This window comes from Chlorocebus sabaeus, chromosome 5, assembly GCF_047675955.1.
Source record: "Chlorocebus sabaeus isolate Y175 chromosome 5, mChlSab1.0.hap1, whole genome shotgun sequence".
In the NCBI taxonomy this organism is placed as follows: Eukaryota; Metazoa; Chordata; class Mammalia; order Primates; family Cercopithecidae; genus Chlorocebus; species Chlorocebus sabaeus.
In genome coordinates this window covers 53659678-53674451 of record NC_132908.1, presented here as the reverse complement: position 1 = coordinate 53674451, position 14774 = coordinate 53659678, and the positions used below count along the sequence as shown (strand labels likewise).

Sequence of the window (14774 nt, the reverse complement as noted above, 5' to 3'; positions counted from 1 at the left end):
GAAGTTACATTTCAACATGAGATTTGGTAGTGACAAAATATGCAAATCAGAGCACCGTTGAAGGATTAAAGGAACTGGGGAGTTGAGTACCAGCACTGTAGCCACTTTTAAGCCTCAAATCCAATGTGAATCTGAGGTTGGGCAGGAAAATCAGAAAATAAAAATGAGGGATGCAGTTTCTGTGCTACATTTGGCATGAGACTGGAAGCGATCGTGTATGGTCCCCACCCATATAGTGTGCACAGTGCAATCCCATTTTACAGAAGTGTAAACTCAGTGACGTATCCTGGCTGGGCTGAAGGTGTTTACATTATTAGTGGCTCACATTTCCATCCAGAGCCTGGTCTCTAAACTCCTGGTTTAACCCGCACCCCAGTCCATTTTTTCCAAGACACACAAAGAAGAACAGAGTAAGATTCAAGTCAAAATCCTTTTATTGCCATTCACATATTTAATATAAAAAGAAATAAAGAAAATGGCTCAGGGTTATATTAAAAACGACAAAAACTTCCAGGTTATGCAGGTTGCTCTATTTACAACTGGGAGCAGAGCTGTCCCCACATCAGGCACAACAGTTGCACTTCTCCGATGCCCCTTTGCAGACACAGCCCTGGGCACACTTGGCACAGCCCACGGGGCAGCAGGAGCAGCAGCCTGGAGAAGAAGGGGAGAGTGAGAGGTGGCAGTAGACTGGACCAGGCACCTCCCTGACCCAATAGCAAGCATGGCTCGAGCTCAGACGCCAGACCCCGAGGATTCTTTTTTCGTGTGGCACAGCTCTGCTCTGAAACCATAGGGGGTACAGTTGGGGGTTGTGTCCCAAGAGATAAATGCTTCCCTGCCCCATCTGAACTCAGGGCAGAAAGCATGGAGAGGGAACGACATGGCCAACAGGGGCAAAAGGAAGCCCAGTTCCCCAGAAGGAAGCACTCAGGGCCAGCCTTGAGTTCCCTCCCAACCTTAGCCACAGCCCCAGATTCCTGGAGATGGCCCCGCACTCACTCTTCTTGCAGGAGGTGCATTTGCACTCTTTGCATTTGCAGGAGCCGGCGCAGGTGCAGGAGACACCTGCAAGGAAGAGAAAAAGGCAGTGGGCAGTGAGTGAGATACAGAAGGTACAGCAGTGGGTCAATGAGTCTCCAGTGCCCCCTCCTCTGCACAGGGCCAGCCCTCAGAGCTCCTTTCCCACTCAGGACAGAGGAACAGAACCCCATGTCCTCTCCACTCACGCTGGGAAGGGCAAGCACCCTCCTGTTTCACCCCACCAGGAAGGTCCCAGCTGCACACCCCACCCAGGAATACTGAGACTGCGAGCCACAACCTTCTGTCCTGAAGCCTGAAGACTCAATGTCTCTAGCCCCCCATCCACCCTGATTGCTCAGAGCCTGGAGGAGAACACTGGGGCCCAGACAGCAGGACCCTGACCAACTGGGTGATGTGGAGCAGGACTGCCTTGTGCCTCAGTATCCTTAACTCTGACTTAGAGGTCCAGAGTTAAGGACCACTGGGGAGGGCAGTGCTCTCAGGGGCGTGATCAGCAAGAACGCACCTAAGGAAGTAAAGTCCCCTTCTGCTCAGAACTTAAAAATGCGACCTCCTAAAACCCAGAGACCTTCGGTACTGGGGCTGGGAAACGGGAATCCCAGGACACAGAGTCGGGCTTCTCTTACCAGTGGCGCAGGAGCAGTTGGGGTCCATTTCGAGCGACGGTAAGGCTGGAGATCTCAAGCGACAAATGAGCAGATGGCCAGGCGCTGGTGAACGGCGTGGTGGAGCCCCACAGCCTGCGGCAGCTTTTATGTTCACGCGAGGGGGCCGGGCGCAGAAGCCCTGCCCCTTGCTTGCACCCGCCCCGCTGTGTTTGTGCCGCCCGCAATCCTGGGCTGGGCTGTGCGCAGCAGAAGGGCCGGGGGCACTACCCACTGAGCTCTGCTCGGGGCGCGCCGCGGGACCGCCCCTTGGGCGCCGGTTCGCGGAGGAGGGGCTGTGCGCCCGGCTGTGCGCGGTGTCCCCGAGGTCCTGGGCACCTTTCCCAGTTTCTCCCAAGTTGCCTTCCACCCTCCTCCCCGCGAGTTCCGGGACCCCAGCTTTGGCGTCGTGGGCGTCTCCACCCCACCCCTCGCCCAGTCATTTTCAGCTGGGCCTGTCCCGGAGTCCGGGTGCAGCCCTCCTGCTCCCGTCCCCGGATCGGCTGAGTGCGGAGCGGGGAGCGGGCGGTAGCGAGCGAGTTCTGTGCAGAACAGCAGCCACCGATGTGACTTTCGTTTCTCCTCGCCCACGCCATGCCTGTCCCTGTCCACACCGCGGTCCCTCGGACCGCCTCCTCCGTACACAGCAACAGGGGGAACACGGGTCGGCCTCTCTCTCCCGTCCATTCTCCTCGCCTGAGAGGATGTGTGGGCACATTTATCCAGGTCCTCCTTTGCAGATAAGTCTCCATGCTCCCCACAGCCTAATGGGACATCCCCACTGCCGACTGGCAGTTCTGGACATGTGGGATGTCCCCAAAGAGAGATGACTTCAGATGATATGCAGACCCTTCTTTAAATTAAAAAGCAAGATGGGGAAGGTGGCGGGAAGCTGTAGTGGCAGCTACTTAGGAGGCTGAGGCCGGAGGATCACCTGAGCCCAGGAGTTCCAGTCCTGCCTACTCCACATAGAGAGTCAACGTCTCTAAAAAAATAAAATTAAAAAGCAAGACATCCAGTTATTTCTCTTCAGCATACCTGACTGTTGCATAACATTGCATCTATTCTATTACCTTTTAATCTCTTTCATTCTTTGAATCCTCACAGCAATCCTAAAGGGAAATACTAGTTATGAACCCGTTTTGCTAATCCTGGGACTAAAAGGAAATGTCCAAGTAACTGACTGGTCATCACAGAGGTAAATAGTTGTGCACTGATTTAAATCCAGCCAGCCTCTTAAAGGAAAGTGTCCATGATCAAGCCTTCCTTTAGCCCAGGTATCTGGCCGGGCGCGGTGGCTCAAGCCTGTAATCCCAGCACTTTGGGAGGCCGAGATGGGCGGATCACGAGGTCAGGAGATCGAGACCATCCTGGCTAACACGGTGAAACCCCGTCTCTACTAAAAATACAAAAAACTAGCCGGGCGAGGTGGCGGGCGCCTGTAGTCCCAGCTACTCGGGAGGCTGAGGCAGGAGAATGGCGTAAACCCAGGAGGCGGAGCTTGCAGTGAGCTGAGATCTGGCCACTGCACCCCAGCCTGGGTGACAGAGCCAGACTCCGTCTCAAAAAAAAAAAAAAAAAACGCTTCTCTATTGCTGGAAATCTTCTAAACAACAGGGGCGGGCCCGGCTGCTCACTCCTGTAATCCCAGCACTTAGAAAGGCCGAGGCGGATGAATCAACTGAGGTCAGGAGTGGGAGACCAGCCTGGCTAACATGGCGAAACCCTGTCTCCACTAAAAATACAAAAATTATCCTGGCGTGCTGGTGGTTGCCTATAATCCCAGCTGCTCAGGAGGTTGAGGCAGGAAAATCACTTGAACCTGGGAGGCAGAGGTGGCAGCTTGGGTCATTGCACTCCAGCTGGGCGAAGAAGGTGTGGTCTGTCTCAAAAAATAGAGGAAAAAAAACCCCAAATAAACAACAGGAAGCTACCAGCTCTATGATGGACAGTGGCAAAAGCGATCCATAAGTGTAACACACACACACACACACACACATTAATTTGGGGCTATCTTCCATGTGTGGGACAAGATTGATTTTCACTTTCTCTGATGGAAAAGAGTTTGATTTTCATAAAAATATGTTTATGAAAGTATTAACCACTTCAGTGTAAAATATCAACTAAAAGATGATGCGGGTGGTAACAGAAAGGGCAGTCATTCTTCTGTATCTGACATGAAGCACAGAGTCTTGCTCATAGCTTTATCACCCTAGTGTTGATTACAATTTTGTGGGAACACTGAATGGCTCTTTCTGGACCACAGGACATGTGTTCATGTGGTAGATGAGAATAACAGGATACATAGCTGAACACTCCAGGTCTCTGTGTGCAAATAAATAAATAAATATCTCATATGCTCCATAAAATGATTTTAAAAAAGCAATAGCTAAAATTGTAGAGCACCCACCCCTCACACCATTCTAAGTTGCTTATAGGCACTAAATCCTTTAATCCTATATGCCAGAAGTTAGTATTATGCCCTTTGTACAGTGAGGAGACTGAGTCATAAACAGGTTGTGTCATGCAGCTAAAAGTAACAGAGGTGGGATTTGCACTCATGCATGCTGATGGCAGCATCATACACTCACCCACCACCCTCTGCCACCAAGTTACATGAAGGATAAGGACAGGGAAAACCTAGCACAGAGGCAGCAGTAGAAAGTGCTCTCTGTGGACAGTCATGCACAGCTCTGTGGCCTCTCTGGGCTTCAGTTCTCATCTGTCAAGCCAAGAGCCATGTTCCTCCATCCCAAAGAGCCTTGGTATCTTTGAACTGAGATAGGCAAGATTTAGCGTCCAGTGGCATCATAATCTACCAGCTGTAGCCAGGGCCACAGGCCAGGTGTAGCATAAGTTCATTCATGCCTTTACTTCTGAGCTATGTGACATTTGATATGTTACTTAACTAATCTGGAAGACAACATAAGCACTCCAGGCCATGCATATTTGCTGTCCCAGTCTTGAGGCCTGTGGCTGTCGTTCCTGAGGTCATGTGATCAGATGATATGAAGGATGGGAACGGATTTTATGTCTGCTCAAAGGTGGGGGCAGCATCTTATTGAAAGGCATTTTCTTTAGAAGGTCGCCACACTCCCCCTGGCTGGGTCAGCTTGGTTACAATTCCATTCCCAGCATCCAATCCACACCAATGCTTTCAAACCCATAAGGTTTCTCTTAGCTTTGGGATTTAACAGGATTCATTTTCTGAAAAAACCAGTGTATAGAGAATGATCATAACTGCTACTATTTTTTTTTTTTTTTTTTTTTTTTTTTTTTTGAGACGGAGTCTTGCTCTGTAGCCCGGGCTGGAGTGCAGTGGCCGGATCTCAGCTCACTGCAAGCTCCGCCTCCCGGGTTCACGCCATTCTCCTGCCTCAGCCTCCCGAGTAGCTGGGACTACAGGCACCCGCCACCTCGCCCGGCTAGTTTTTTGTATTTTTAGTAGAGACGGGGTTTCACCGTGTTAGCCAGGATGGTCTCGATCTCCTGACCTCGTGATCCACCCGTCTCGGCCTCCCTAAGTGCTGGGATTACAGGCTTGAGCCACCGCGCCCGGCATAACTGCTACTATTTATTAAACCCTAGCCAGGGGCCAGACCATGCTGTCATTTAATCCCTGCTTTGAGATATAATCTGTTTTCTACAAATAAGGAACTGGAAGTTCAGAGAGTTTCAGTGATGCACTCAGGCCACACAGCCAGTACATGGTGAGGTGGGCTGTGAACCAGGACTGCCTGACACCAAAACCCACACCCTAGCTGCAAGCTGCCTTCTGAAATCTCCTCTTCACAGGGAAGCAGTGGGCAAGCGTGCTCCTGACCTCTAGGCCAGGAGGATCATCTTCCTCTTTGACTGATTGTCAAATAGCATTTCCTCCACATAGCCAGGGGAACTTATTGTTGGCTTTAATTACAAGTCAGCCAGGGCCTCACTACTTCCTACTGAGCACCACCACACCCTCCAAACTGCAGAATCCGCTGTCATTCCTGCATGGGCAGGCGTGAAGCATTTCATGTGGAACCCATGATCACACATACTTCATTTTGCCAGGAACATGCCGGGCATGTCCTTCCATATTCCTAGTCACTTTACTGGTTGGAAGTAGTCAAGGGCTGAAATTTGAAAGAAGGACAAATTCAGCCTGAGTTTGGGAGGAATTTCCAAAGATTCAGAGCCAAGTCACAACAGGGAGTCTGTTGCCCAGGCTGGAGTCCAGTGTCGCAATCTTGGCTCACTGCAAACACCGCCTCCAGCGTTCAAGTGACTGTTCTGCCTCAGCCTCCCAAGTATCTGGGATTACATGCTATCATGCCCAATTAATTTTTGTATTTTTAGTAGAGATGAGATTTCATCATGTTGGCCAGGGTGGTCTTGAACTCCTGGCCTCAAGTGTTATACCCACCATGGCCTCCCAAAGTGCTAGGATTAGAGGCCTGAGCCACTACAACTGGTCTAATTTGCTATTTCTGGTCTGCAATGCACATCATCATATGTTCAAAGTTTGTACATCTTTCATTTCCTGTTATTTATTGAATTTTTTTTTTTTTTTTTTTTTTTTTGAGATGGAGTCTTGTTCTGTCGCCCGGAGTGCAGTGGTGTGATCTTGGCTCACTGCAAACTCTGCCTCCCTGGATCACGCCATTCTCCTGCCTCAGCCTCCTTAGTAGCTGGGACTACAGGTGCCTGCCACCACATGTGGCTAATTTTTTCGTATTTTTAGTAGAGACAGGGTTTCACCATGTTAGCCAGGATGGTCTGGATCTCCTGACCTCATAATCTGCCCACCTCAGCCTCCCAAAGTGCTGGGATTACAGGTGTGAGCCACCACACCCGGCTATTTATTGAATTATTTCTCATTGAATCTGAAAAATGACTTTTGTATTTTATGTTGTATTTCATTATCTCCATAATCAACACTATTACATTTACCAAGGTTTAAGCCTGTGATAGATAGGAAATAAAAACTGTCCCTTCACCACAGTGTTTGAAAAGCCCCATTGTGTTAGCCTGTTTGCGTTGCTATAAGGGAATCCCTGAGACTAGGTAATTTACAAAGGGAAGTTTGTTATGACTTCCGCTTCTGCAGGCTGTGCCTAAGTGTGGTACAGGCATCTGCCTTTGGTGAGGGCTGCAGGAAGCCTGCAATCCTGGTCGAAGACCAAGGGAGAACAGGCACAACACGTGGGGAGACAGGGAACAAGAGAGAAAAGGGGACGGTGTCTGGCTCTTTTAAACAGCCAGCTCTGGAGTGACCTACCAGAGGAAGAACTCACTCTTCACCATGGGATGGCACCAAGCCATTCTTTAGGGATCTGTCCTCATGACCCTGAAACCTCCCACTAGATCCCATCTCCAATATTGGAGGACACATTTCAACATGAGATTTGGCACTGACAAAACATCCAAATCATGGTACCCACGTAGGATTCAAGGAACTGAGGAGTTGGGTTCCAGCACTGTACTACTTCTAAGCCTAAAATCCAATTTGGATCTGAAGTTGGGCAAGAAAATCAGAAAATAAAAATGATGAAGTTCCTGTGCCACATTGACATGAGACAGGAAGCGATCATGTATGACTCCCACCCATATGGTGTGCACAGTGTAATACCATTTTATAAAAGTGTAAACTCAGTAGCTGGCCTGAAGGTGTTTACATTGTTGGTGGCTCCCATTTCCATCCAGAGCCTGGTCTCTAAACTCCTGGTTTAACACCCAACACAGCCCATTTTTTCCAAGGTGCACAAAGAAGACCAGAGTAAGATTCAAGTCAAAATTCTTTTATGACAATAAAACAATCACATATTTAATATAAAAAGAAATGCAGAAAATGGCTCAGGGTTGTATTTAAAAAAATATCCAGGTTGTGAAGTTTGCTCTATTTACATCTGGGAGCAGAGCTGTCCCCACATCAGGCACAGCAGCTGCACTTCTCCGACGCCCCTTTGCAGACGCAGCCCTGGGCACACTTGGCACAGCCCACAGGGCAGCAGGAGCAGCAGCCTGGGGAAGAAGGGGAGAGTGAGAGGTGGCAGTAGACTGGACCAGCCGCCTCCCTGCCCCAATAGCAAGCCTGGCTTGAGCTCAGACGCCAGATCCAGAGGATGCTTTTTTTGTCTGGCACAGCTATGTTCTGAAACCATAGGGGGTACAGTTGAGGTTTGTGTCCCAAGAGAAACACGTTTCCTTGCTCCATCTGAACTCAGGGCAGAAAGCCTAGAGAGGGAATGACATGGTCAACAGGAGCAAAGAAATCCCAGTTCCCCAGAAGGATGCACTCACTGACAGCCTTGGGTTCCCTCCCAACCTTAGCCATAGCCCCAGATTCCTGGAGATGGTCCCACACTCACTCTTGTTGCAGGAGGTGCATTTGCACTCTTTGCACTTGCAGGAGCCGGCGCACGTGCAGGAGCCACCTGCAAGGAAGAGAAAAAGGCAGTGGGCAGTGAGTGAGATGCAGAAGGTACAGCAGCGGGTCAATGAGTCTCCAGTGCCCCCTCCTCTGTGCAGGGCCAGACCTCAGAGCTCCTTTGCCACTCAGGACAGAGGAACAGAAGCCGCATGTCCTCTCCATTCACGCTGGGAAGGGCAAGCACCCTCCTGTTTACCCCACCAGGAAGCTCCCAGGTGCAAACCCAACCCAGGAATACTGAGATTGCGAGCTAGAACCTTCTGTCCTGAACACTGAAGACTCAATATCTCCAGCCCCCCATCCACCCTGATTGCTCGTAGCCCGGACAGAGCACTGGAGCCCAGCCGGCAGGACCCTGACCAACTGGGTGATGTGGGGCAGTTCAGCCTTGAGCCTCAGTATCCTTAACTCAGATGTAGAGGCCCAGGGAGGAGGGCAGTGCTCTCAGGGGCGTGATCAGGAAGAAAGCACCTAACGAAGTAAAGGAGTCCTCTTCCGCTCAGAAGTTAAAGTGCGACCTCCTAAAACCCAGAGATCCTCTGTACTGGAGCTGGGAAATGGGGATCCCAGGGCGCAGAGACTCGCTTCCTTTACCAGCAGTGCAGGAGCAGTTGGGGTCCATTTCGAGCCAAGGAGATGCTGGAGCTCCCACCAAAGACTCGAACAGGAGGTCAGGCAGCTGGAATGCGCGCTGGAACCCGGCAGCCGGCTGCTCCTCTTTTAGACCGAGGTGGGGCCGGGTGCAGACGTCCCGCCCCGCGCTTGCTCCCGCCCCTCTGAGTGCCCGCTGCCCACGTTCCCGGGCTGGGCTGTGCGCAGCAAAAGAGCCGGGCGCATCATACCCTGAGCCCTGCGCTGTGCTCACCGCGGGACCGCCCCCTTTTTTCGGCAGCTCGCGCGGGAAAGGGCTGTGCGGCTGGCTTCCCAGAGGTCAATGCTGGCCTTCCCAGTTTCCCCGCGGTTGCTTACCAGCTTTCTCCCCGCGTGTTCCGGGACCCCAACCTTGGCGTCGCTGTCTTCACTCCACCCCTCCCACCGTTTTCAGCTGGGCCTGTCCCAGAGCCCGTGTGCAGCCCTCCTGCTCCCGTCCCGGGATCGGCTGAGTGCCGAGCGAGCGGGGAGCCTGCGGTAGCGAGCGAGTTGTGTGCAGAGCACCCGCCACCGATGTGGCTTTCGTTTCTCCTCGTCCCCCGCCTTGCCTGTCCCTGTCTACACTGCGGTCCCTCGGACCCCCTCCTCCGTACACAGCAACACGGGGAACACAGGTCGGCCTCTCTCTCCCGTCCATTCTCCTCGCCTGAGAGGATGTGTGGGCACATTTGTCCAGGTCCTCGTTTGCAGATAAGTCTCCATGCTCCCCACAGCCTAACGGGCCACCACAGTACCGCCTGGCAGTTCTGGACATGTGGGATGTCCCCAAAGAGAGATGACTTCAGATGATATGCAGACCGTGCTTTACATTAAAAAGCAAGATGGGTGAGGTGGCGAGAAGCTGTAGTCCCAGCTACTTAGGAGGCTGAGGTGACAGGATCACTTGAGCCCAGTAGTTCGAGTCCAGCCTGGACAACATAGAGAGTCAACGTCTTTAAAAAAATACAATTAAAGGCCGGGCGCAGTGGCTCACGCCTGTAATCCTGGCGCTTTGAGAGGCCGAGACGGGCGGATCACGAGGTCAGGAGATCGAGACCATCCTGGCTAACACGGTGAAACGCCGTCTCTACTAAAAATACAAAAATTAGCCGGGCGCGGTGGCAGGCGCCTGTAGTCCCAGCTACACAGGAGGCTGAGGCAGGAGAATGGCGTGAACCTAGGAGGCGGAGCTTGCAGTGAGCTGAGATTGCCCCACTGGACTCCAGCCTGGGGAACAGAGCCAGACTCCATCTCAAAAAAAAAAAAAAACAAAAAAAAAACAAAAAAAAACCCAAACAATTAAAAAGCAAGAGATACAGTTATTTCTCTTCAGTATAGCTGACTATTGCATAACATAGAGTCTATATCAGTCCCTTTTTAATCTCTTTCATTCTTTGAATCCTCACAGCAATACTAAATGGAAATACTATCTATGAACCAGTTTTGCTAATCACAGGACTACAAAGAAAAGAGTCCAAGTAACTGGCTGGTCTTCACAGAGATAAAAAGCTGTGCACTGATTTAAATCCAGCCAGCCTCTTAAAGGAAAGTGTCCATGATAAAGCCTTCCTTTGGCCCAGGTATATCATCAACACTTTTGTACTGCTGGAAATCTTTTAAACAACAGGGGCCGGGCAAGGTGCCTCACACCAGTAATCCCAGCACTTAGGAAGGCTGTGGCAGATGGATCACCTGAGGTGAGGTGTTCGAGACTAGCCTGGCTAACATGGTGAATCCCCGTCTCCACTAAAAATACAAAAATTGGCTGGGCATGGTGGCGGTCTCCTGTAATCCCAGCTCCTTGGGAGGCTAGACAGGAGAATCACTTGAACCTTGGAGGCAGAGCTCGCAGATTGCGCCATTGCACTCCAGCTGGGTGGCAAGTGCAAAACTCTGTCTCAAAAACAAAAACAACCAAAAACTCCCCAAATAAGCAACAGGAAGCTACCAGCTCTACAACGATTGCAAAAGCAATCCATAAGTGTAATACACACACACACATATTAATTTGGGGCTATCTTCCATGTGTGGCACAAGATTGATTTTCATTTTTTTCTGGCGGAAAAGAGTTTGCTCTTCATAAAAGTATGTGTAAGAAAATAATCATTTCTATATAAAATATTACCTAAAAGATGGTGCAAGTAGTAACAGAAAGGGCAGTCATTCTTCTGTATCCGACATGAAATTTGAAAGAAGGGCAAATTCAGCCTGAGTTTGGGAGGAATTTCCAAAGATTCAGAGCCAAGTCACAACAGGGAGCTCTCAGGGGTCAGCGAGTGTCCTGTCAGTGGCACTGGGCAGACCAAGCCTGATGGTTCCTTGTGGGGATGTGCTGGGCAGTGCTGCTCAAGGTGTGTGAGCCACACACTGGGGCCATTTTGCTGTTTCTTTTCTTTTTTTGAGACAGCGTCTCAGTTGCCCAGGCTGGAGTGCGGTGGTGCAGTCTTGGCTCATGGCAACCTCTGCCTCCGGGGTTCAAGCGATTCTCTTAAGCTTCTTCAGGCTGTGCAGAGTGTGGTGCTGGCATCTGCCTCTGGTGAGGGTCGCAGGAAGCCCATATTCCTGGCAGAAGGCCAACAAGGATCAGGCACGTCCGGTGGAGAGACAAGAAACAAGAAAAAGAGATGGTGCCTGGCTCTTTTAAACAGCCAGCTCAGGAGTGAAATACCGGAGGAAGAACTCACACTTCACCATGGGATGGCACCAAGCCATTCTTTAGGGATCTGTCCTCATGTCCCCAAAACCTTCCACTAGGTCCCACCTCCAATATTGCAGGTCACATTTTGACATGAGATTTGGCAGTAACGAAACATCCAAATCATAGCACCCATGTAGGATTCAAGGAACTGGGGACTTGGGTTCCAGCACTGTAGCCACGTTTTTTTTTTGAGATGGAGTCTCTCCCTGTTGCCCTCATTTTCCACCCTGTGCAATGGCGGATTTCGGCTCACTGCAACCTCTGTGTCCCAGGTGCAAGTGATTCTCCTGCCTCAGCCTCCCCAGTAGCTGGGATTATAGCTACGTGCCATCACGTGCAGCTAATTTTTTATATCTTTAGTGGAGACAGGGTTTCACCATGTTGGCCAGGCTGGTCTCAAACCCCTGACCTCGTGATCCGCCCACCTGGCCTCCCAAAGTGCTGAGATTATAGTAGCCATTTTTTTTTTTTTTTTTTTTTTTTTGAGATGGAGTCTCTCTCTGTCGCCCAGGCTGGATGGAGTGCAGTGGCGCGATGTGGGCTCACTGCAAGCTCCGCCTGTCGGGTTCATGCCAGTCTCCTGCCTCAGCCTCCTTAGTAGTGGGACTACAGGCGCCCGCAACCACGCCCGGCTTTTTGTATTTTTTTTTAGTAGAGACGGGTTTTCACCCTGTTAGCCAGGATGGTCTCGAATTCCTGACCTTGTGATCCACCCAGCTGGCCTCCCAAAGTGCTGGGATTACAGGCGTCAGCCACCGCGCCCGGCCTGTAGCCATATTTTTTTTTTTTTTTTTTTTTTTTTGAGACGGAGTCTCGCTCTGTGGTCCAGGCTGGAGTGCAATGGCGTGATCTCGCCTCACTGCAAGCTCCGCCTCCCGGGTTCACGCCATTCTCCTGCCTCAGCCTCCTGAGTAGCCGCGCCCAGTCTGTAGCTGCTTTTAAGCCTAAAATCCAATGTGGATCTGAAGTTGAGCAGGAAAATCAGAAAATAAAAATGAGGAATGAAGTTTCTGTGCCACATTTGACATGAGACTGGAAGCGATCATATATGCCCGCCCCACTCCCACCAAAATGGTGTGCACAGTGCAATGCCATTTTACAGAAGTGTGAACTCAGGTAACCTGGCTGGCCTGAAAGTGTTAACATTGTTAGTGACTCACATTTCCATCCAGAGCCTGGTCTCTAAACTCCTGGTTCAACCCCCACCCAGTCCATTTTTTCCAAGACACACAAAGAACAGAGAAAGATTCAAGTCAAAATTGTTTTATGACAATAAAACAATCACATATTTAATATAAAAAGAAATGCAGAAAATGGCTCAGGGTTGTATTAAAAAAAAAATCCAGGTTGTGCAGGTTGCTCTATTTACATCTGGGAGCAGAGCTGTCCCCACATCAGGCACAGCAGCTACACTTCTCCGACACCCCTTTGCAGACACAGCCCTGGGCACACTTGGCACAGCCCACGGGGCAGCAGGAGCAGCAGCCTGGGGAAGAAGGGGAGAGTGAGAGGTGGCAGTAGACTGGACCAGGCACCTCCCTGTCCCAATAGCAAGCCTGGCTTGAGCTCAGACGCCAGACCCAGAGGATGCTTTTTTTGTCTGGCATAGCTCTGTTCTGAAACCATAGGGGGTACAGTTGGGGGTTGTGTCCCAAAAGAAAAATGCTTCCCTGCCCCATCTGAACTCAGGGCAGAAAGCATGGAGAGGGAATGACATGGTCAACAGGGGCAAAGAAATCCCAGTTCCCCAGAAGGAAGCACTCAGGGTCAGCCTTGAGTTCCCTCCCAATCTTAGCCACAGCCCCAGATTCCTGGAGATGGTCCCGCACTCACTCTTCTTGCAGGAGGTGCATTTGCACTCTTTGCACTTGCAGGAGCCGGCGCACGTGCAGGAGCCACCTGTAAGGAAGAGAAAAAGGCAGTGGGCAGTGAGTAAGATGCAGAAGGTACAGCAGTGGGTCAATGAGTCTCCAGTGCCCCCTCCTCTGTGCAGGGCCAGACCTCAGAGCTCCTTTCCCACTTAGGACAGAGGAACAGAAGCCCCATGTCCTCTCCACTCACATTGGGAAGGGCAAGTACCCTCCCGTTTATCCCACCAGGAAGGTCCCACGTCCACACCCAACCCAGGAATACTGAGATTGCGAGCCAGAACCTTCTGTCCTGAGCCCTTAAGACTCAATATCTCCAGCCCCCTATCCACACTGATTGCTCAGAACCTGGACAGAGCATTGGGGCCCAGCCAGCAGGACCCTGATCAACTGGGAGATGTGGAGCAGTTCAGCCTTGAGCCTCAGTATCCTTAACTCTGATGTAGAGGCCCAGGGACGAGGGCAGTGGTCTCAGAGGCGTGATCAGGAAGAAAGCGCCTAACGAAGTAATGGAGTCCCCGTCGCTCAGAACTTTAAATGCGACCTCCTGAAACCCAGAGACCCCCTGTAATAGGGCTGGGAAATGGGGCTTCCAGGGCCTAGAGCTTCCCTTACCAGTGGCGCAGGAGCAGTTGGGGTCCATTTCGAGCCAAGGAGATGCTGGAGCTCCCACCGGTAAGGCAGACACGCAGTCAGGCAGTTGGAAAGTGCACTGGAGCCCTGCAGCCGGCTGCTCCATTTATAGACGGAGGTCGGGCCGGGCGCAGAGGCCCAGCTCTGCGCCTGCACCCGGCCCGCTGAGTCCGCTCCGCCGGCCATCCTAGGCTGGGCTGTGCGCAGCAGAAGGGCCGGGCGCACCATACCCTGAACTCTGAGCGGTGCGCACCGCGGGACCGCCCCTTTGGCGCCTGTTCGCGCGGGATGGGCTGTGCGCCCGGCGGTACGCGGCGTTCCCGAGGTCCAGGCCGCTGTTCCCGGTTTCCCCGAGGTTGCCTTACACCCTCCTCCCAGCCTGTTCCGGGACCCCGGCCTTGACGTCGCGGGCGTCTCCACCCCACCTGAAGTTTTCAGCTCGACCTGTCCAGTCCTCCTGCTCCCGTCCCGGGATCGGCTGAGTGCGGAGTGGGGAACGTGCGGTAGCTAGCGAGTTGTGTGCAGAACATCCGCCACCGATGTGGCTTTCGTTTCTCCTCGGTCTCCCGCCTTGCCTGTCCCTGCCCACGCCGCGGTCCCTCGGACCCGCTCCTCCGTACACAGTAACACCGGGAACACGGGTCGGCCTCTCTCTCTCTGGTCCATTCGCCTCGCCTGTGAGGTTGTGTGGGCACATTTATCCAGGTCCTCCTTTGTGTATAAGTCTCCAAGCTTCCCACAGCCTTAGGGCCACAATACCAGATGGCAGTTCTGGACATGCGGGATGTCCCCAAAGAGAGATTACTTCAGATGATATGCAGACCCTGCTTTAAATTGAAAAGCAA

General features: G+C 51.7%; 2 protein-coding genes across 4 annotated transcripts; both read right to left on the bottom strand.

The window, feature by feature from the left end:
• Positions 1-416: 416 nt before the first annotated feature.
• On the bottom strand, positions 417-1887 carry LOC103233043 (metallothionein-1). The gene is made up of 3 exons (XM_007993380.3): positions 1671-1887; positions 1003-1068; positions 417-654 (listed from the first exon to the last, which is right to left on the bottom strand). Exons 1-3 carry the CDS (start codon positions 1696-1698, stop codon positions 563-565), a joined length of 186 nt encoding a protein of 61 aa, XP_007991571.1. The 5' UTR covers positions 1699-1887; the 3' UTR covers positions 417-562.
• A 5565-nt stretch (positions 1888-7452) lies between these two features.
• On the bottom strand, positions 7453-14376 carry LOC103233030 (metallothionein-1E). 3 transcript variants are annotated; one of them, XM_073015396.1, is made up of 3 exons: positions 13912-14148; positions 13262-13327; positions 7453-7691 (listed from the first exon to the last, which is right to left on the bottom strand). In XM_073015396.1, exons 1-3 carry the CDS (start codon positions 14033-14035, stop codon positions 7600-7602), a joined length of 282 nt encoding a protein of 93 aa, XP_072871497.1. In that variant the 5' UTR covers positions 14036-14148; the 3' UTR covers positions 7453-7599. The 3 variants fall into 3 exon arrangements, with proteins under 3 accessions (XP_072871497.1, XP_007991548.2, XP_007991547.3); XM_007993357.3 differs by lacking the exons at positions 13262-13327; positions 13912-14148 and adding exons at positions 8039-8104; positions 8695-8846; XM_007993356.3 differs by lacking the exon at positions 7453-7691 and adding an exon at positions 12676-12914 and having other exon boundaries at positions 13912-14376.
• Positions 14377-14774: the final 398 nt, after the last annotated feature.

Coding starts and splice junctions, on each gene's coding strand:
- LOC103233043 (XM_007993380.3), bottom strand. CDS start 1,698: ATGGACCCCAACTGCTCCTGCGCCACTG. Junction 1,069..1,670: donor CAACTGCTCCTGCGCCACTG/GTAAGAGAAGCC, acceptor TCTTCCTTGCAG/GTGTCTCCTGCACCTGCGCC. Junction 655..1,002: donor ATGCACCTCCTGCAAGAAGA/GTGAGTGCGGGG, acceptor CTTCTTCTCCAG/GCTGCTGCTCCTGCTGCCCC.
- LOC103233030 (XM_007993356.3), bottom strand. CDS start 14,035: ATGGAGCAGCCGGCTGCAGGGCTCCAGTGCACTTTCCAACTGCCTGAC. Junction 13,328..13,911: donor CAACTGCTCCTGCGCCACTG/GTAAGGGAAGCT, acceptor TCTTCCTTACAG/GTGGCTCCTGCACGTGCGCC. Junction 12,915..13,261: donor ATGCACCTCCTGCAAGAAGA/GTGAGTGCGGGA, acceptor CTTCTTCCCCAG/GCTGCTGCTCCTGCTGCCCC.